The 20,290-nt window shown below is 45.8% G+C and overlaps 1 protein-coding gene and 1 long non-coding RNA gene across 2 annotated transcripts in view; one reads left to right on the top strand and one right to left on the bottom strand.

Moving 5' to 3' along the window:
- Positions 1–19,160, top strand: part of LOC112930168 (RH-like protein) — a 36,720-nt gene extending 17,560 nt beyond the window's left edge. The window contains exons 4-10 of the mRNA XM_026012480.2: positions 243–393; positions 1,139–1,305; positions 2,828–2,965; positions 5,144–5,277; positions 10,214–10,293; positions 14,044–14,117; positions 18,924–19,160. Of these exons, the coding sequence (XP_025868265.2) occupies positions 243–393; positions 1,139–1,305; positions 2,828–2,965; positions 5,144–5,277; positions 10,214–10,293; positions 14,044–14,117; positions 18,924–18,950 (771 nt within the window). The 3' untranslated portion in view covers positions 18,951–19,160. The remainder of the gene's footprint in view (positions 1–242; positions 394–1,138; positions 1,306–2,827; positions 2,966–5,143; positions 5,278–10,213; positions 10,294–14,043; positions 14,118–18,923) is intronic.
- Positions 3,166–9,004, bottom strand: LOC140597981 (uncharacterized). The gene is made up of 2 exons (XR_012000098.1): positions 8,957–9,004; positions 3,166–5,259 (listed from the first exon to the last, which is right to left on the bottom strand). It is a non-coding gene; the product is annotated as an uncharacterized lncRNA (long non-coding RNA).
- Positions 19,161–20,290: the final 1,130 nt, after the last annotated feature.

Consider the following 20,290-nt stretch of genomic DNA (forward strand, 5'->3'; position numbering starts at 1 on the left):
GTAGATCTCAGCCAAAAAGCATGTAGGAGCTACTGATAAGGCCAACCAGCAACTTCCCTGGAATAAATACATGGCTGGTCCTCAGTCTCCTCTGAAAGGGGAACTTCTGGGTTGGGTAAGCTCCAAATACCAGTCTCATGACTCCAAGTCACACCTCTTAGGTGAAGTTCAGAACTGTCTCCTAGGAGTATGGGGTTAGCCCGTGGGCAGAGGCTGTAGGGACTCATTGCCCTTTGTTGCAGACGGACAACCACACCAGCATGATGTACATCCACGTGTTTGCAACCTATTTTGGGCTGATGGTGACCTGGTGCCTCTCGAGGTCTCTGCCTGTTGCAGCGCTGGTAGAGAAGCATCAGACTACAAAGAACTCCAGTTTGTTTACCATGCTGGGTGAGGACAAGATGGGGTGTGGGGGGGGTGTGGAGGTTTCTTCCCCTGGAGTAAGCGAGAGGTTCCCAAATGGCTCTGCTGAAAAGTCTCTCTCCTTTTCCAGCCTGTCCCAGGTGCTCAGAGCCCCTCCATGATGATTCATTACCCCAAGTAGTGTTGGATGGATTCACAATCCCTTCTAGGGCAACGTTCTTCATTAATATCCAAAGGAGAGGGGAATCTTGTTACCCTTACTCAATTTGCCCAATCTTTTTGTCTTCAAGTGAAGAGTGGGAACTGGACGAGTGGAGAAAGCAGAGGCCAGCAGTGGAGAGAGGGACAGGGCAGGGAAGAGAACAGTAACACTGGTGTATTTTGCAAAGCTGCAGTGCAAACGCTGAAGCTGGGCTGCAGGAGAGGCTGAGAGGAAATCGGGCAGTGAGCTGAGCAGTAGGTGACCCACAGCCAGCCATGAGCCCAAATCAGAGTCGCACGTTACATTTTCAGAAAGCATTTGGCCATCACAACCTGAGCTCAGGAGGCCTGGAGGTTGGTAATTTAAACTCTCTGGGCCTTTGTTTTTTTGCCTGTAAAGTCTGTTAGCTGGGCCCTGTCAACCTGGGACTTCAGGGGACACATGACTGGCTCAAAGTCACATAGCTATAAAGGGACAAAGCTGTGACTTGCCCACTCCACGAAGTGCCCACAGGCTCAGGCTTTGCAGCAGGAGTGCTGGTTCTGGCCAATGACCCTCTCTGACCCCCAGGAACCCTCTTCTTGTGGATATTCTGGCCAAGTTTCAACTCTGCTCTGCTGGACATACCAAATGAAAGGAAGACTGCTGTGTTCAACACCTACTATGCTCTTGCAGTCAGTGCGGTGACAGCCATCTCAGTGTCAGCCTTGAGTCACCCCCGAGGGAAGATCAACATGGTGAGGAGGGGGCTGCCCCTTGGGCAGCACTCAGGTCTTCTAAGATGAGCACATATTCATGCCCCTGTTCCAGAACCAGCCCCCAGGGTGGGATAGAGTATGCCAGGTGACAGAACCTTGTCTGCAGCGTCATGGATCATCAGGCAGGGACTGGCTTATCAATATGGGAACTGGAATTTGGAGACTGAAGTGATCAAAAGCTCTCTGAGGGGAGTGATTAAGTCTATCAGTGTTGACACTAAAAGGACCCAAGTGTGAACCCTGTTCCTGTGAGTTACTAAAGCCAGCCACCATGAGCAAGAGTCAGCAGAGAAGATCTAGAATAGAATTAGTCAGCCTCTCCCCTTCCCCTAAGAAATTTCAAGAATGGAATGAATAGAATCAGAGGTAAAGAAGTACGTCATCACCCTAGCCACATGACCCTGGTCAAGCCACTTCAACCTTTGGAGCCACACCTGGCTCATATATAAAGTGGAAATTAAGAGACAAGGCACAGTAAGTGCTCTGTGGGGAATTAGTGCTGGGCCAACAGGAACCATGTTACCGGTGTAGCCAGGAGACTGTGTGTGTGAGTTCTGGGGGAAGAGAGACGGGGAAATGGTAGTGCTAAAGACAAAACCAGTTCCCATGATGATTGGGTATGGGGCCAGCCAGCCACAGGGGGTGGGAAAAGGTCTAGAGGGATGGCAGTCCTAGAGTGGACAGCATGTGGCCATCCATGACAAGTTAGTCATCAAGAGGAGTGGGTGTCTTTCTGGGGGGGGGGGTGCTCCATGGTGACGTGGAATCTAGGATCAGACAAGGTGGGGACATTGAGGGAGGCAGGTGTGGACAGAAGCTCAGGGAAGCCCAGAAGCTGGTCCCAAGCCTCGGAGCTCCAAGACCTGGTTAGACTTGAGAGGGCAGAGGGAAGTAGCATGGGAGCAAAGCAAGGCCCCGGTTCTAGAGGAACAAAGGACAGAGTGGAGATGGGACCCGGGAACAAGAGCTCACATATGAAAAGCTGGATCCAGCAGTACAGGGTGGCATAGCACTGAATGGCCAATAATAATGATAAAAATAGTAAAAACAATAATACTGGCTTCTATTTCTTGAGCATTTCCTCAGGGTCCATGTTAGGCCCTTGGCTCAGAGTCATACATATAATAACTTGTTTAATCTTACAATAACCATATTAAGTAGGTACAACCTAAACCCCGTTCTTCTGGTGGAAAAGTTGAAGCATGAATGGCTCAGTGCCCAAGGACGCGTCACTGACAGGTGTGAGGGTGGCTAGGATATACTTTCAAGCTCAATACCTCCCAGTCAGGGGGACTGTTCCTGGAGTCTGAGAAGTGGAGTAAGAGAAGACCATTGAGAAAGGTCATGTCTCAGTGGGGATGGAGGAGAGGAGGGGATGGTTTCACGGTCAGCGAAGCAGGGAAGCCATACAGTGTTGCTTGCTACCTGCTTACCAAGGAACTCTGGGCAAGTGCTGTCCTCTCTTCCTCACTTCATTTGCCCTCAAGCTATTTCTTTGCAGACTCATATCCACAACGCGGTGCTGGCTGGAGGTGTGGCCGTGGGTGCTTCGTGTCATGTGATCGCTACTCCTTGGCTTGCCATGGTGCTGGGCTTTATGGCTGGACTGATCTCCATCGGGGGAGCCCTGTGCCTACGGGTAAGGACCTGGGCAGCTAACGCCTGATTTTGGCTTTGACCAGCAGGGCCCTGGAGCACGGTGGGCCATCGTGTAGTGCCATGGGCTACATCGGGCAGGCACTGGCACCTTCTTAGGGAGGCTTCAAAGCTTGAGTGAGGGACCCACCCAGGTGTGTATTGTGTATTTGGTAGGATCTGGGGAGCAAGTAATAGAATCCATTCAAGTTTGCACAGGCATGGGGGGGGGGGCGTATTGTAAGGCTATTGGCATGTCACAGAAACCAAGGACAGGGATCCTATTGGGAACCCTGTGACACCAGGGACAGGAGTGTTGTGGGGAGCCCAGGAAATCCCCACTCTTCTTTTTTTGTTTTTCCTGAATATCTGCTTTCTTTTCACTCTGTAGACTTCCTTCCCCTTCTCCTCCTTCTCCTGCTCCTTGTGGTGGAATGTAGTCTTTCGTTGCGGGAAAGCAGCTCGGTGGAATTTCTTGGCCCCATTCCCAAGTGTTCTGGAGGAGGGCCTCATTGGTTTGGCGTGCTTATCTTTGGCTGGGGGTGTGGGGTCCTGGAGCATAACATACATACATGGCTGCGGCCCACGAGCCATGCGAATGGGGGTAGGAGGGGCAGCAGCCCAGAAGGGGGTGCTGGGCTCAGCCAGGCCATGTCCACTTCTGATTGTGTAGTTCTTCTTCTAAGTGGGTGGACTTTTCCCCCGTCAACAACCAGCAGGTACTGTTAATACCAGAATGCCCCATTATAGCCAATTTGTCATAATACACTTCTAAGGGAAATAATTATAGGGCAGCAACTCTCTGTGGGTTTGAAGCCTTGGATGGCTCAAGGAGCTGAATCTGGATGAACGATGGATATGCAGGGAGGCGGTTTTTATCCAAAACAGGGGGAAAATGTACCAACAGTTTCATCTGACCAGCGACGGGGTGGTCTGCTTTTCATCTTTCGAATTGGAATAAACGTCTTTCATCTCCTCTGCTTTGAGGCCCTATGATGAAAGGCGGCAGTGCACAGGGAAACCTGCGTAGATTCTCAACAGGCTAGGCATCCATTGCTTTCTCTGTGCCTGTTTACTTGACTCCATCACTGGGGGAACGATTCAGAGATGATTCACTCACTCATTCATTCATTCATTCATTCATCCGTCCCTTCAATCATTCAGCAGTATCTTTTAATATGTGTCCAGCTTCCCGAGCTATAGTGTCGTGAGGGCAATGGACAAATTAATAACACAGCACGTCTAAGCGAGCCTGAGTTGGATCAGGAAATGCTTCCTGGAGCAGAGGATGTCTCAGCCGAGTGTTGACAGATGACTCATATTAGCCAGGCGAAGTAAAGGGAAATGTATTCCAGACAGAAGGAACAGTGTGTTCAAAGGTTGATTGGTGAGAAGAGCAAACAGCCCAGCCAGGAAACAGATGCTAAGGGCTGGGTTCACCTGGGAGTGTGGTGGGACCACAGTCTTGAGAGATGAGAGATGGGAGATACACAGGTGTATCTCCTGAGCAGGTAGAGGAATCTGGGTTTTTATTTTGAAGCCAGTGGGGGATCCCGGGGTGGGGGGGAACTAACCTGTCCAATATGCATTTGTCTCCACATTTGTTGGCTCACGGTTTTCTGGGAGGCTAAGTGGTGGTGGGGAAGGAGTACTGAAGGCGAGTCTTTTCTTCCCATTAGTCATGTTGTCTTTGGATGGCAGTTAAGTTTGGGCTAGACCAGCACATCTCAATCACCCTCCAGGGACGTTTGACAATATCTGCAGACAGTTTTGGGTTAACACACTGTTGGGGGGTGCTGGACGGTGGAGCCCAGGGGTGCCGCTACACATTCTACAATGCCCAGGACAGCCTTTTCACAACACAGAATTATCAGCCCCATGTGAGTAGGACCTGGGCTAGACCCTTGCTTCTTGAAGGGTGGTCAGTGGGCCAGTAGCGTCGGCATCACCTAGAACTTTGTTAGAAATGCAGAATCTCAGGCCCCAGGCCCACTAAATCGGACTCTGCAGTTTTACAAACTCCCCCGTGTGATGCAAGTACAGTCAGGTCTGAGGAGCCCTTGTGGAGGTGAGCCCCAAGGCCTACCCCCTTCTGGTGGCCTTGGATGCCAGGATCAGTGGAAAGCCTGGACAGGGAGTATCAGTCTTCCATGCACATCTGCTTGTGTGACGTTTGTTCCAGGCTTATTTTAACCGCGTGCTGGGAATCCACGACACCTGCGGCGTGCACTACACCTTTGGCTTGCCAGGTCTGCTTGGAGGGATCGTCTACATTCTGCTGACGTTCTATGAGGTCACCTGGACCAAAAATAGCATGTAAGTCACTTGGCTTATCCCCCTCACACCCCATCCAACTTAGGAAGAAATGTGCCCAGAGCCCTCAGCATTCAGACCCAGGCACTTGGCAAATATTTGTTGGCAAATGCAGTAATAAATTCTACTGGGATCCCTGGGTGGCTCAGCAGTTGAGCCTCTGCCTTTGGCTCAGGGTGTGATCCTGGAGTCCCGGGATCAGGTCCCGCACTGGGCTCCCTGCATGGAGCCTGCTTCTCCCTCTGCCTGTGTCTCTGCCTCTCTCTCTCTCTCTCTCTCTCTCTCTCTCTCTCTGTGTGTGTCTCTCATGAATAAAATGGATGAGGTCTTTAAAAAAAATTAATTCTCCCTAGCCCCTACCTCTCCAGGCCCTGTCTCCTTTCCAAAAGGGACAGCCCAGGTACAGGGCAAAGGCAGACAGCTCTGAGCCCCAGCCCCCAAATCAGAGCAAGTGAATCAGGCCCAAGCCAGACGGATCCCTTGTTTAACCCCTGGTGGTTTAGGTCTCAGTGAAGAGAGTGTCATGGAATCAGACTCGTCTTGACCTCTCACTAGCTGGGCCTGCTACCTAACCTCTCTGAGCCTCACTACCTACTGTCAAGGCAGGTAACCACGGCGCCTCCCCTCATTGGGTGGTTGGAGGCTGCTTGAGGGCAGGTACTTTGTGGTTAAAAAGGATTTAATAATTTAATGTAGGAAAATGCTGAGCACAGCCCATCTCTGAGGCCCAAGAGGAGACAGGGTGAGACCAGGGGCCAGGGAACGTGCACCTGGGATCAGGCTCTAGAACACCTCTCTGAGTCCGCTCTCCCCAGGATGGGACAGTTGAGGACCAAGTAGCTGTCCTCTCAGCTGGGCAGGAACCCAGCAAAGGGAAGGGCAGAGCCACAGCAATGACTTCCCGCAGGGAGGCCTGTGGTTGGCTGGAAGTGAAGGGCACAGGCTTCAGGGACAGACGACCAGGGTCACACGGACCAGCCGGGTGACCTTAGGCACCGTATACTCAAACTCTCTTCAAACCTCAGTTTTGATCTGCACGCTGGGATAATAACCGATGTCCCAGGGCTGCTGTGAAGACGCGGTGTGGAGGAAACACCCGGCACAGGGCCTCTTGTCTGCACGGTGGTTATTGCCACTGCTGCTTCTATATGAGAAACATCTCTGTGTACGGAAGGAGGGACAAAGGACTGAGCTGGGAGTCAGAGCACTCAATGTGACATGCGGAGAAACTACTTAATAGCTTGGTGTCCCTGGACAGCACAGTTGGCTTTCCATTCGTTCCTCAGCGTTTGCGGATTTCCTCTTCAGGTGAGCAAACGTGAAGGTTTGCACGCGGGGCTCCCCCGCTGAGATGAGGCAGTGTTTCACAAATTGTGGGATTTGAGTGGTGTAAAGACACACTTAAATAACAAAGAGTCATGCAGGACCGATGCTGGTTTTCAATTATTCCATCCTTTGATTGCACCAGGGAGAAAGTATGTACTCGGGTGCTGGTGCTGAGTGTCTCTGAGCTTCTGACCCCTAAGGTCAGACGTAGAGGCCAGCAGAGGCAGCCTGGGGCTGAGAGCTGAGACTCATGCTCAGGCTGCCTCTGGGGGAGATTTTAGCAACACTCTGTTTTCACTGTATCTTTTTACCATTACCTCCCATTTCTCTCTCATTTACACTGGTGACTCAAAGTTTCCTTTTAAATACATTTATTTTAGGGGTGCCTGGGTGGATCAGTTAAGGGTCTGATCCCAAGAGTTCTGGGATCCAGCCCCATAAGATCAAGTCCCACATCGGGCTCCCTGCTCAGTGGAGAATCTGCTTCTCCCTCTCCCTCTGTTTCTCCTTCCGCTCATGCTCTCTCTCTCTCATTCACTCCCTCTCTCAAATGAATAAATAAAATCTTTTCTTAAAAAGATTTTATTGGTTTATTCATGAGAGACCCAGAGAGGCAGAGGGAGAAGCAGGTTCCCTGTAGGGAGCCTGATGCAAGACTCGATCCCAGGACCCCAGGATCACGTCCTGAGCCAAAAGTCGATGCTCAACCACTGAGCCACCCAGGTGCCCCTAAATAAAATCTTTAAAAAAAATTTTATTTAAGTGTAAAAAAAAGTCCATTTAAAGAAAAATATTTTAAAAATGAGTATCCTTGGATTGCCAATATGGCCAAATTTATGAAGGTAACCCACAAATGCTGAAATCTGGGAAAGATCTGTCTGGCCTTCGTGGGTAGACAATATTTGAAACCCAAGAGCCACCCATGCTAAGCCAAGTGATGTTGGAGATGCTGGTTCACTTTCCTAACCTGGATCTCCTCATTTGTGAAACAGGACACTAACAGCTGGCTCAGAGGGCTGCTTAGCACTCCCCTGTAGGGAGCCTGATGCCGGACTTGATCTCAGGACCCCGGGATCACAACCTGAGCCAAAGGCAAACACTCAACCATTGAGCCACCCAGGCAACCCTAGCTTCTATGCTACCATTTAATATTACTCAAAAAAAAAAAGTTTTTGTAGTACAATCTATATCCAGAGAAGTGCAGATATCATAAGGGTGCCAGTTGATGAATTTTTCTGACATGCCCATGTAACCAGCACCCAGAACTCCTTCATGTCCCAACCAGCACCTGACTTCTAACACTATCCATCAGTTTTGCCTACTTTTGTCCTTCGTGTACATGGAATCACACAGGGAGTCTATGCTCTCGTGTGCTGGGCTTTTATTATTCTACATTGTAGTTGTGAGACTCTCCCATATTGAGTATCTCTGTAGATTGTTCATCTTCTTCTCCTTTTTTTTTTTTTTTAAAGATTTTATTTACATGAGGGAGAGCAAGCAAGAGAGAGAACACAAGCGGGGGAGAGGGTAGAGAGAGAGGGAGAAGCAGACTCCTCACTGGGTCCTTGATCCCAGGACCTTGAGATCATGATCTGAGCTAAAGACAGATGTTTAGCCAAATGAGCCAGCCACCCAGGTGCCCCTAGACTGTTCATTTTCACTGGGCGAGAGTGTTGAATTGTGCTTGGGTTTACTTCATAAAGGTGACTAAGTGATGACATGGAGAGGTCCATGTCATTGAAGGGAAAGTTGAATGTTATAGTTCTCCTGGAGATGAGAGGCACAGCACACCACGTAGGGCCCCACAAGACCTTATCATACCCCACAAGACCTTATCATACCCAGGGACCAGCAGAGAGGGGGAACTAAGACTATGCCTTTAGGTTGAAAGGGGTGGGGTAGTGGGGGTGGGAGGCAGGAGTCCCCAGTTGGGCAGGAAGTGAAAGTGTATGTTAGAATTTGTGGTTAAAGGGGTTTATAAAATGTATTTTACACTCCCATGAAAGCTGACTTGCTAGAGAGAGAGAGCAGTAAACAGTTTTGGCTGTTAGTTGGGCCCTGTGGTAAATGAGTGCCATGTAGACAAATACAGGATCTAAGAAACACATTTAAAATAAGTGTTTCAGTGTGTGAATACAGAACAATTTGTCTATCCATTACTGATGAGCATTTGGGTTCTTTCCAGTTTGGAACGATTATAAACATTCTAGTATTGCTATGAATATTCTAGCACTTTTTTTTTTTTAGAACATACAAATGCAGAGTGCCTGGATGGCACGTTCAGTTAAGTGTCTGCCTTTGGCTCAGGCCATGATACGGTCCTTGGATGGAGCCCTGCATTGGGCCCTGTTCTCACCGGGCAGCCTGCTTCTCCTCCTCTCAGGCTCAGGCTCTCTGTCTCTCTCTGAAATAAATAAATAAACAAACAAACAAACAAACAAATAAAATCTTAAGGGAAAAAAAACCCATACAAATGCTCTTCTGTTCAGTAAATGCCTAGAAGCCCAATTGTTGGATCACAGCATTCATATGGTCCATTTTAGAGGATATTACAATCTTCCACTGTAGTTTGTGTCAGTCCAATCATCCATGGCACCTAAGACTTCCCTTTACCCTATATATTTTCCAACACCCCATATTTTCCTTCTTTTTGTTTATCCACTTAGGGACCAAATATCATTTTACTTTTAATTTTCCTGATGACCAATTTAAGCGGAGCACTTAAAAGCGATATGCTTTTTGGACATCTGAATATCTTCTCTTGTGAAATGTCCTTTTTCTTTCTTTCTTTCTTTCTTTCTTTCTTTCTTTCTTTCTTTCTTTCTTTCTTTCTTTTTTTGGCCCATTTTTCTGTTGCATGGTTCTGTCTTTTTATCGATTTGTTGGAATTCCGGATATAGAACTTTTATAGAGTCACATAAATGTATTGTGATTACCTTCTCCCATTTTGTGGGTTATCTTTCACCTTCTTAATGGTATCTTTTGATGAACAGCAGTTCTTAATTTTAATACAGTTCAGTTTGTCATTGTTCCTTTCATGTCTGTGTGTCCTATTTAAGAAATCCTTGCTTACTGCAAAGTGACAGAGATGCGCTTCTCCCAGGCCACTCCATAGTTTAAAGTGAAGTCCTGGGGGTGCCCTGAAGAGAGAGGACAGGGAAGTATGCTCAGCAGGAGAGGGTAGGGGAGATGAGCTTGACAACCATGCTCTACTCCACCTTGCCCTAATGGAAATAGAATTTGCATCTCCAATTGCCTAATGAAGGAACTTAGGGCTCTGAGAAGTTAAGTGACTTGCCCTGGATCATGCAGCTAGTGACAGTCCTTGGACTTGAACCTGGGTTTTCTGCCTCCTGGTCAAGTTCATCACCCATAGGTTCTGAGAAATGAAGTCAGCCAAAGGGGATCCTGGAGTAACCCCCACTCCCTCCTCCATGTCTGTATGGTTTTGCAGGAACATGACAGGGGACTGTGTCACCTCGGGAGAGGACATTTGTTCTTCTGATGGCCCTTCCTGACAGCATCACTGCTGATGTAAACCGTCCTGTTTGACCCCAATGACCTCTACAATCTGATGCTTGAATATGACTATATTCCACTTTGTCATTTCTAGGGTCTTCTTTCAGTTGTTCATTGACACTGGGGTACTCAGCTTGGCCATAGCTTCAGGTCTGATAGCTGGTATTTTGACAGGTAAGTGTGAGACCACCTTCTTTTGCCCATGGTCCAGGACACAGGATCTGAGGCCAGAGAGCATCTGCCCCATGGCCACATGAGTATGTGCCCATCTCCTTCCCTGTGAGTCCCCACAGCTCTAGCCAAATGATGCAAAGGGGCTCAGACCTTGAATAACAACAGAAACAGAATCACATCATTTCAGAATTAGAAATGCCCTCAGAGGGACACCTGGGTGGCTCAGTCAGTTAAGCATCTGCCTTTGGCTCAGGTCATGGTCCCAGGGTCCTGGTATCAAGTCTTGTATTAGGCAGGGAGCCTGTTTCTCCCTCTGCCTGCCACTCCCCCTGCTTGTGCCCTCTCTCTGACAAATAAATAAAATCTAAAAAAAGAAAAAAGAAAAAAGAGGAAGGCCTTAGAGGTCACCTGTTGTAACCAGGGAAATTAAGAGATTTTTTGGAGGTTATAAGCAGGAGTGAGTGGCAACTTGACAGCCTCTTAAGCTCAGGGCTGCTGATTTCACCCAATTTTGTACAGAAAGCCAAGGAAACCTTTATGCCAAAAAGTTTACCTTCATTCCCTGAGAATACTCAGACTATTATTTTGTTCAGCAAGTATTTATTCAATATCTACTATGAGCCAGGCACTACTCCTCAGCAGTAGGGACACAAGAGTGAACATAACAGGTTCCCTGATCTTGTGGAGCTGATGTCCTTGTGGAGGGGGAGGGGACAATATATAAACAGATAAGTAGAGTAGTTACTATGTCAGTGATGGTAAGTGCTATGAAGAGAAACAACTCAGGGTAGAGGAACACAGAATCAATGTGAGGGTGGGGTGCTCTTTTTGAAGGGGGGAAGGGAAGACTTATTTAATAAGTTGACCTTTAAGCAGAAACCTGAATGGAGAGAGGGAAGGAGACACACCATATGTTTATTTGGCAGAAAAGCATTCCATGAAAAGAGATAGCAAGTGCAAAGGCCCTGAGGCAGGAGCAAAGCATGCTCAGTGTGGCTGATATGGGTAGAGTGAAAGGGAGAGTGGCAGGGGTTGAGAACAGAGTGGTAATAAGGAGCCAGATCATTCTGAGACACGGGACACCAGTGGAAATCTTTAAATAGAGGATTGAAGTATGCTTTTGCTCCTGCAAAAGCAAAGATCCTTAGGGAGTTACTAATTTGCCAGTCTTGTTTATATGCTAGGTGAAAATATGATTTCTGTCCAGAACTGCTCACTTTTATTTTATGAGCAAACAGTTATTGGTGAGACATTCATATATTGTGTCCCTAAGCAGGGAATGAATGCCAAATAAGAGACAAAACAGCATAAGCAGACATAAAGGAGTGTATGGCCCTGGGCACATCAACTTACTCTCTCTAGGCCTTGTGTGGCTTCTCTGTAAAATGAAAGGACCATGGTAGGTAATCATTTGACTTCTTTTCCACTCCAAAACATGTCTGAAGGTACTTTTTGTAATTGCCTGGGTGATTTTAGAGAGCAAGATGGACTAGAATTGCTCTAATATACTGACTGGCCTTGAGGTGATTAGTTAAATACAGATGAGACAGATGCCTCCCTCCACAAGTTTACATTCTCTTGGTGATGGCCAGTCTGATCCTGAGTAGGGTTACTGGATTTAGCAAGTGAAAAATACAAGGCACCCGTTTTTTAAATTCAAAAGTAACTGAGCATCCTGTATTTTATCTGGCAACCTTCCCCCGGCCTATGACATCAGTCACCATTGTCACCAGTATTCAAAGAGTGACAGGACACTGACTTGCACTGTCTACCTGGGAGGGTTTTTTTGTTTGTTTTTTGGGTTTTTTGTTTTTGCTTTTGTTTTTTGGCGCTTGCCTAGAGTTAAGAAAGAGAATAGAGTATTGTTCTTTTTAAGAGTTAAGACCAATGAGAGTTGCGCTTCATGTGTGGCTTTGAACAGAAGAACACTGGTGAATAAAAAGAACACGAACAAAGAAGGGGGAAAGAGGTCACTAGGCAGCCAAGGTAGCACCAAACTGACTCCCTAAAGCTGAGCATTTTATTTTCCAGGAGGCCCCCCTGCCCCCCCCCCCCCCCCCCATTTGGGGCCTGTCTACACTTTTACATAAGAAACATTCCTATGCACAAAACAAAACAAAAAAAAGGAAGTAATCCTATAAGCATGGTTATTGGGTTTCCCAGTTTGAGCAGATTAGAAATGGCAAGTTAGAAGGGACATAAGTTTCTAGAGGTAAGGCACACTGGTAGAAGTAGGAGGTGAAAGCAGACAGACTAACGGAAGAAAAAGAAATTCTGAAAGCCAAACACTAGAACGTGGAAGATTGGGCTGCTAATAGAAGCCAACAACCCTCAACAGCTACATACTTTCTCTGCATTATATAGCGCATTTCATAAATGGATGTTCCTAGCAATGGCTCCGATTAAAAAAAAAAAGTCTGTGTTTAGTGGTGTCATAAAACAAGAAAATATAGTCTATTTTAGATGGATTTTCGTCAGTGGTGAGTAAGCCTCAGCTATCTGGAAAGTTCGTGTAGGTGTTAGAGATCATTTCTGAATAATTCTAGCTAAATGAGGTGTGCTGGTTGCACTGTACATGCCAGTGTCGGTTGAAGGTGTGCATTACAAAAGGAAAATGTGAATAAGGACACGCCTACTCTTGTTAATCATACTATTTAATACAAGCGGACCGATCACCATGAAAAACACACCTATAAAAATCCATCAATGGCATTTCCCTGATTCATACGAAAGGTGAGCAATCTCTTCACGTATCCTGGGAAATTCAGCTGACTTTGAGCAGCAGAAGGAATACACAGGGCCAAGCTCTCTGGGCAGAGGCTGGGTGGGTGAAAGAAGAATAGGCACAAAAACAAGTTGTTATAAATGATTTTCCTAACTATTCAAGTCATGAGCTGAGGTCAGAGTTTATTGGAGCCAGTGATGCTGGGCCTACAGGAGCGCCCAACTGGAGTTGCTTTCTTTCTTTTTTTTTTTTCTAATTAAAGGTTTTATTTATTTATTCATGAGACACACACACACAGAGAGAGAGAGAGAGAGAGAGACACAGGCAGAGGGAGAAGCAGGCTCCATGCAGGGAGCCCGACGTGGGACTCGATCCCTGGTCTCCAGGATCAGGCCCTGGGTCGAAGGCAGGTGCTAAACCGCTGAGCCACCTGGGCTGCCCTGGAGTTGCTTTCTGTGGTAGCTCTCTGTGTTCTAAATGGATCAGCTTTCAAGTAGAAGCACCATCTGACAGGGCTCTTGTGTTCCACCTTGGGAAGCGTGTCGGATCTGTGGCTATCGTATACCTCTCAATACAATCTAAATCCTTTGGAGCTAATTGCTCTCACCAATTTCTTTTAAAAGATGTCTATAGAATTAATAAAGCTGGTCCAGGGAAGGCCAGCGCTTCAATGTGTCTGTCTCCAGGCTATAGAAGGAAAAGGGAATTTGGTTGAGATGACCAGAATTGGCATAGGATATATTGATTAACTTGGAGATAACAAAGGCTGTGTTCTAAATGTTTAACATGTGGGATCCCCGGGTGGCGCAGCGGTTTGGCGCCTGCCTTTGGCCCAGGGCGCGATCCTGGAGACCCGGGATCGAATCCCACGTCGGGCTCCTGGTGCGTGGAGCCTGCTTCTCCCTCCACCTGTGTCTCTGCCTCTCTCTCTCTCTCTCTGTATGACTATCATAAATAAATAATAATAATAAAAAAATTTATTAAAAAAAAATAAATGTTTAACATGTAATTATGAAATTTAACAGGTTTGGTCTTAAGTCTCAAAATATGGAAGGCGGCTCATGTGACTAAATATTTTGATGACCAAGCCTCCTGGGAGGTAAGATTTTTAATCTAATGTCATAGATGTTGAGTGAATGGACTTAAGAAGATATCTATTATATCTGTATTTGTTGACTTGGGGTTTGTGAGAACAAAATAAAAGTGTGTGTGTGTTGGTGAGGGCTGGGGAAGAAGTGGTAAAGGTTACATTTCCCTGAGGCCTCAAAGTCATTGAGGGTCAGAAATGTGACAATGGCCACTGGCCACAGGTCTCCCATCTGGAGTCATCAAAATGGGCAAACAGTTTGATGTAAAAGTGACAAGATCCTGTAGTGCAAGAGCCAGAAGGACTGCAGGGGGCCAGCAGGACCAGTCTCATCTGATAGACGCACCGGGCAGAGCCATGACTGTCTGAGTTCTTGCGGCAGAGCTGGATCTAGAACACAGCTCTTGACAAATGATGGCTCGTGGACATAACACTAGTACTCTAGGAGTCTGGGATCACTTAGCCAAAGGACAAGGAGCTCAAACAACGCAGCTGCTGCTGAGGATCTCTGCTCCATGTAGTGTTTGCTGTCATGACTAGGCTAGAAAGAGGGTCAGGCCTTGTTCCTGTCACCCCACTGCCCTCTTCCCTTTGGCCATCACTCATAGTTCACCAAGCACTCTGATGTGCGTCACCTTGGGTAGGTCCCATTTGATGCTGAGGTTGGCTAGACAAATACTGCCAGATTATAAATGGCAAGTGGAGGCTGACAGGGGTCAGGCTGATGCCTGGCATCACCATACCTTTGTGAGTGGCAGAGATGACACAGGAGCTAGGCCTCCTGAGTCCCAAGGCAATCCTGTCTCCACCTGGCACGCCTAGGTACTGATCACTAAAGGGATAGAGAAGCAGCCTCATCCTTGGCCTTGGCATTAGTGTTTGCAGAGGCAAAACAGAGAGAACCTGCCTCTTCTCCTTTTCCTCATTTCTTCTCTTTCCTCTGCTTCTTCCCTTTCCACGTCAAAGAGCTTTACAGAGGCATAGCTGGCTACGACACACATTATTTCAAATATACAATTGGATACATTTAAACATAATTATATGCCCACAAAACCATCACCACAGTCAAGATAATGACCATATCCATTGCCAACCATGTATTCTTGTGCCTCTTTGAGACTATTCCCTCCCTGCTCCACCCTGTTCCATCCCCAGGCAACCACCAAACTGCCTTCTGTCCAATAGATTGGATACATTTTCTGTTCTGTCTGGCCCCTTTTACTCAGCAGAATTATTTGGAGAGTCATCCACGTTGCCTGTAGACGATCTCCTCTTGTACCAGCTTCTCCCTATAGTCCGTCTCCTCAGTTCCCACAAGTGTTCTTACCCCTTTGGCAGTGGCAGAGCCATCTAGTGAAAGGACCCAAAAAACTGGTTTAATCCATCCAGTCATTCCATAAATATTTATTGAGCAACTACTATACGCCAAGCACTTTGCTAATTAACCAAGGATGCCACAAATAGGACAAATATCCAGCTCAATTATTTGAGTTGCAGTAAGCATTTACTGAATAAATGAGGAAATTTGAGGAACCCCACCTGACACTGGGCACTGCAGCAGCAGGTGAAGGGGAACAATGGGTATGGATCTGGAATGGGAAGACCTGAATTCCAGCTGCTGTGCTGCAAGGTTTCAAGGAAGCAAGTTCCTTGACCTCTCTTACTGGTAAAATAAGAATGGCAATCTTTGTTCTACTTCACCGGGTTGTTTCAAAGACCAAATGAGGTAATAATGTCTGTAACTACATTCTATAAACTGTAAAATGCAAAGCACCACATGAACGGGAAAGCTTATTACTGAGGGTTTAGCCAACCATGAAGGAATGCATAAGCATAATAGTTATCATTTATCGTAAGCTGACAGTTTCCGATTTTGTGCTAGATGCTTTTCAGCATTATCTGATTTTTTAAAAAGATTTTATTTATTTATTCATGAGAGACAGAGAGAGGCGCAGAGGGAGAAGCAGGCTGCATGCAGGGAGCCTGATGTAGGACTCGATCCCAGCACTCTGGGATCATGTCCTGAGCCGAAGGCAGACGCTCAACCACTGAGCCACCCAGGCATCCCACAGCATTATCTGATTTTATCCTCATGACAACCCTGCACAAGAGTGAGCATCCCTGTCTTAAGGATGAAGAATGGGGCGCCTGGGTGGTGCAGTCATTTAAACATCCAACTCTTGGTTTGGGCTCAGGTCATGATCTTGGGGTCCTGAGATCTGTGTGACACTCTCTCTCCCTCTGCCCTTCCCCACTGCACCCTTTCTTTCTCTAAAATGAATACATGAATCTAAAAAAAAAAAAAAGATGAAGAGTAACTTATCCAAAATGATAAAGCTAGTAAATGGAAGAAGAATTTGAACTGGTGTCTGGCTCCAAAGACTCAGCCTGTGTGTGCTATGGGCTGCTCCTGGAGTACAGTGATGCTCCCCACCCCATAGGCTATTCTGATTTATCCTCTTAAGGCTGAGCAGAACATTTGTTTAGCAGTAGAACAGAGCTTTCATTTGAAAAGCCAAATATCCATTAAACAGGCAAGAATTTAAGCTTGTAAAGCTGATAAATCTCGGGGTGACTTTTTTTTTTTTTTGCAAACCATCCAGAAAGACGTTTTATTCATTATCAAATGTCCTAACACACTTCAGAGAACCAGACTCCTGAGTGTTGGAAAGGACATTCCTTCACTAGTTGCCCAGATCATGCCAGGCAGTTCTCGGGCTGGGGCACTCACCATTCCCCAAAAGTACCCATCTCATCCTTGGATGGTTCTATTACTAATTAATCATTCATTCACTAATTAATTCCATTTAATATATTACCTAATATATGGCAGAGCTCTTGTGTCAAGAGCTGGAGACAAATCTAAGTGAACTGCGGCTCTAGATCTCAAGGAACTGCACGTACTAATCCTGTCTTCCTGCACATTACAATGATCTTACCTCAGACACTGATTTACCAAAATTCAGTTCCCGACAGTTTTTCATAAATTCCTTCCTTCAATTTTTTATTTCAATATAATAATCAGATTTTATTTCAAGCTTTCCAAAGCACAAGGACTCAGTGACATCCACTTATTAAAATTAATTCCACAGTTAACCTATCTGAAGAAAATAGCTTTTTTGTGTCTACTGCAGGCAAGCCCCTGTCCTGGGTACTGTGTGAGGGTTCAGAGAAACTAAGGCTTTCACCATGTAGAAGGACTAGATCTTTCTTTGTGCACAGCTCTATCTCTTAAGCACTGAGTAAGTAATCCTGGCAGTAGCTGCTGGACAAATGAGAGGAAGGAAAGGTCATGAGTTTGGGGAGGTCAGGGACAATGGGAACTTTGGAGCTGTGTTGGATTTGGCTAAGTGGAAGGAATCGAAAGACATTCCAAGCAAGGGGAAGGTTGTGAGCAAGAACCAGAGAAGCATGAGGCAACTTTGCTCAGTGGGTCGTCGGTAAAGGGAAGGATGAAGGGTAGGCTAGAGCCACTGGAATCATTCTCCAAGCTCCCAAAAGTTTAAGTGGGGAAATGATACGATAATGGTTTAGAGTTGAGTAGAGTAAGATTAAGCTCGCAGGATGGATTCTGAAATGAGTGCAATATGCTGAAGATCATCCATTGGCTTCTGAACAAGTATTTGCAGTTTATTTTTAAAATGATTTTATTGCCAAGAAACATAAACAGCACCACTGTTTTAGCATATAAATGCCTCAGAATGTGTTGAGTTCCTCCTGCTGTGTTATGCAAAAGTCTCAAAAACCTAGCCCTGTCACACTGGTATCACCCCTGCTTCTGATTTAAAATACACATTCTAGACACACAGTAAGGATCCAACAAATGCTTGTCCAACAAAACTGAGGAGAGCAGGTTTCTAGAGCAAAGTAGGAAAACAATTTAGGAGCCTGCCAACTGACTCCTCCTTTCTCGGAGAGGCCCGAAAAGCGCCTTGTTCTGGAAGGCGGGTCTGAATTCGAGTCTTTGTTAACTCACTGCAGGCTAGGGCCTTCAGGCAAGTCACTTGCCTTCTCTGGGGCTCAGTTTCTTCATTTGTAAAATGAGATCAAATTCCACATTCCGGGATCAGACAGTTCTGGGTTCTACCTCCTTATTCTGTGATCTCTCACAGCTCGTTCTCAGCTCCACGGACATAGTAATATCTCACCAGGTTGTTGTAAGGATTTAACGATCATGTGTGTGAAGTGATTAGCACCCTTATCCTTAAAAAACACCCCATAAATGTTAGCTACTCCGATTTCCAGTTCTACAATTCTGATTGTAGAGTCTATAATCTATAATCCATGATTCATGTTACTCGACGCTCAGTGATTTATGTCAGGGTGTGACGTGGCGCCACTGAAGAACTTAGGATATGTTCAGCTTGCAGAAGAGAAGACCCAAAGGAGACCTGAGAACAATCTTCAAATACTTGTAAGATTTCCATGTAGAAAAGGACAAATATTTTTTTTTCTATGCTTATGTTTCTCCAAAAAATTTAACCAGGCCCAATGGGCAATGCTGAATACATTGCTAACGATTTGAACTTGTCTGCAAAATGGACTGAATCACTTCATGGGTAGTGCGTCTGCTGTCACTGGGGGCATTCAAACAAAAGCCAGATCACTATTTATCAATGACTCATGTAAAGAGCTGTAAGAAATGAGATCTAATAGTTCTTCCAATTCAGACTTTGTGAAAGATACTCTAAGACCTTTGTGATGGGATATTTTGGTCAACATGTAAGTTTCCAGAGATTAAGCCAGAATCAATGCGTCCAAATTTTAAGACGAATGAATGGTTCATCTGTGATAAAAATGTTTGCTTTGCTTTCACAGTTTCCACATTTGGCTGTTGGATTTTAAGCCAAAGCATCCAAGAAAAACAAGGCCTGAGAATGAGACAACTTCCTGTCACTGTTGCCTCCCTTTTTTGTGTGTATGACAAACACTCATTACAGCAAAGTCTCCTTATGTACAATGGAATGAGGTCAGAGATAAATTTGATATTAAATTAAAAACTTATTTAAGTGGTAATTTCATAAGAATTCAAAATAAATGTTTGGTTTTGCTAAAGATTGTGCTATCATTTTCTTGGGTGCGGACATGTAATTAAGATATTGGTTCAATTTTATTGACAATTCTTACATTTTTCTCATGCTTAACAAAGTGTGCTATGCTACCCAGTGAACTCTTATCTACGTCAGCAGAACGGAGAATATAAAATAGGGAAAAATGAAGAATTCACTTATATTTAGTCCTGTAATACGAACATTGTGTTTCTATTCCAGCAGTTTTCACAAGGTAGTTCTTAATCCCTGAGCACATTCTGTATTTAACTGTAGGGAAAGACGTTGTGGTCAGTTGTGAAGCTACACCTCAAGATTAAAAAACTAGTTCTACGACTTTGACAGAATCATTTACGTTTCCACCGTCTGGGTCCCCTTGTAGGGACCTTCCACCTCTCAGATGCCCTCTAATTCTCTGAAAACCCACCGTGAGTGATTGGCTGTGGGATGGCAATAACACGGCCATTTCTTTTGAGTGTGTCCGGATGCCCAGGCAATATTCCAAATGTACATGGTGGAAGACCACATGGCTGATGTGGACAAGGGTACCACAAATTTAAATCCCCTAGGAGGTATTTTGTGTTTCAGGAAAGGCTAACTGTATCAAGTTTCATGAAAGAAAACAATTCAAGCTGTGTTTCTGAAGGATATGCATCCCATAGTTAGCTAGCTCATTTAAAAAAGATTCCCATTTTGCCAAGGTTGGAGAGGGGGCTAACAGATAACAGGGTTTCAAAAGGAACAGACTATGGGAATTCTCAGTAGTTAATGTTTGAAATTTTGGTTGACCCTGCTGGTCTATTTTGAGGTTAGTGGTTCAATACAGAGATACAGTGAAACTTAGGATCCAATTTATTGTCACACCAACAAAAAAATCTGTCACTTTAGTAAATAAAGCCTAGTATCAAGCCTCTATCCTCTTCTTCTTTCCTTCCATGGTGGATGTAGAGTGGCTGTCAGCATCCCACCAGGACCATGGGTCATGGCTGAGTGATTGTCACTCCCCAGCCTCCCATGAGTGGCACCAGAGGGACACCATTGAGCAGCCTGGTGGCTGAATCAAGAGTTTCTCTCTTCTGACACGGTCGGTCACTTACTCCTTGGGAGACCCTCGATGGCTACTTAACAATGAAATGT

This window comes from Vulpes vulpes, chromosome 2 (genome assembly GCF_048418805.1).
Source record: "Vulpes vulpes isolate BD-2025 chromosome 2, VulVul3, whole genome shotgun sequence".
Classification (NCBI taxonomy): domain Eukaryota; kingdom Metazoa; phylum Chordata; class Mammalia; order Carnivora; family Canidae; genus Vulpes; species Vulpes vulpes.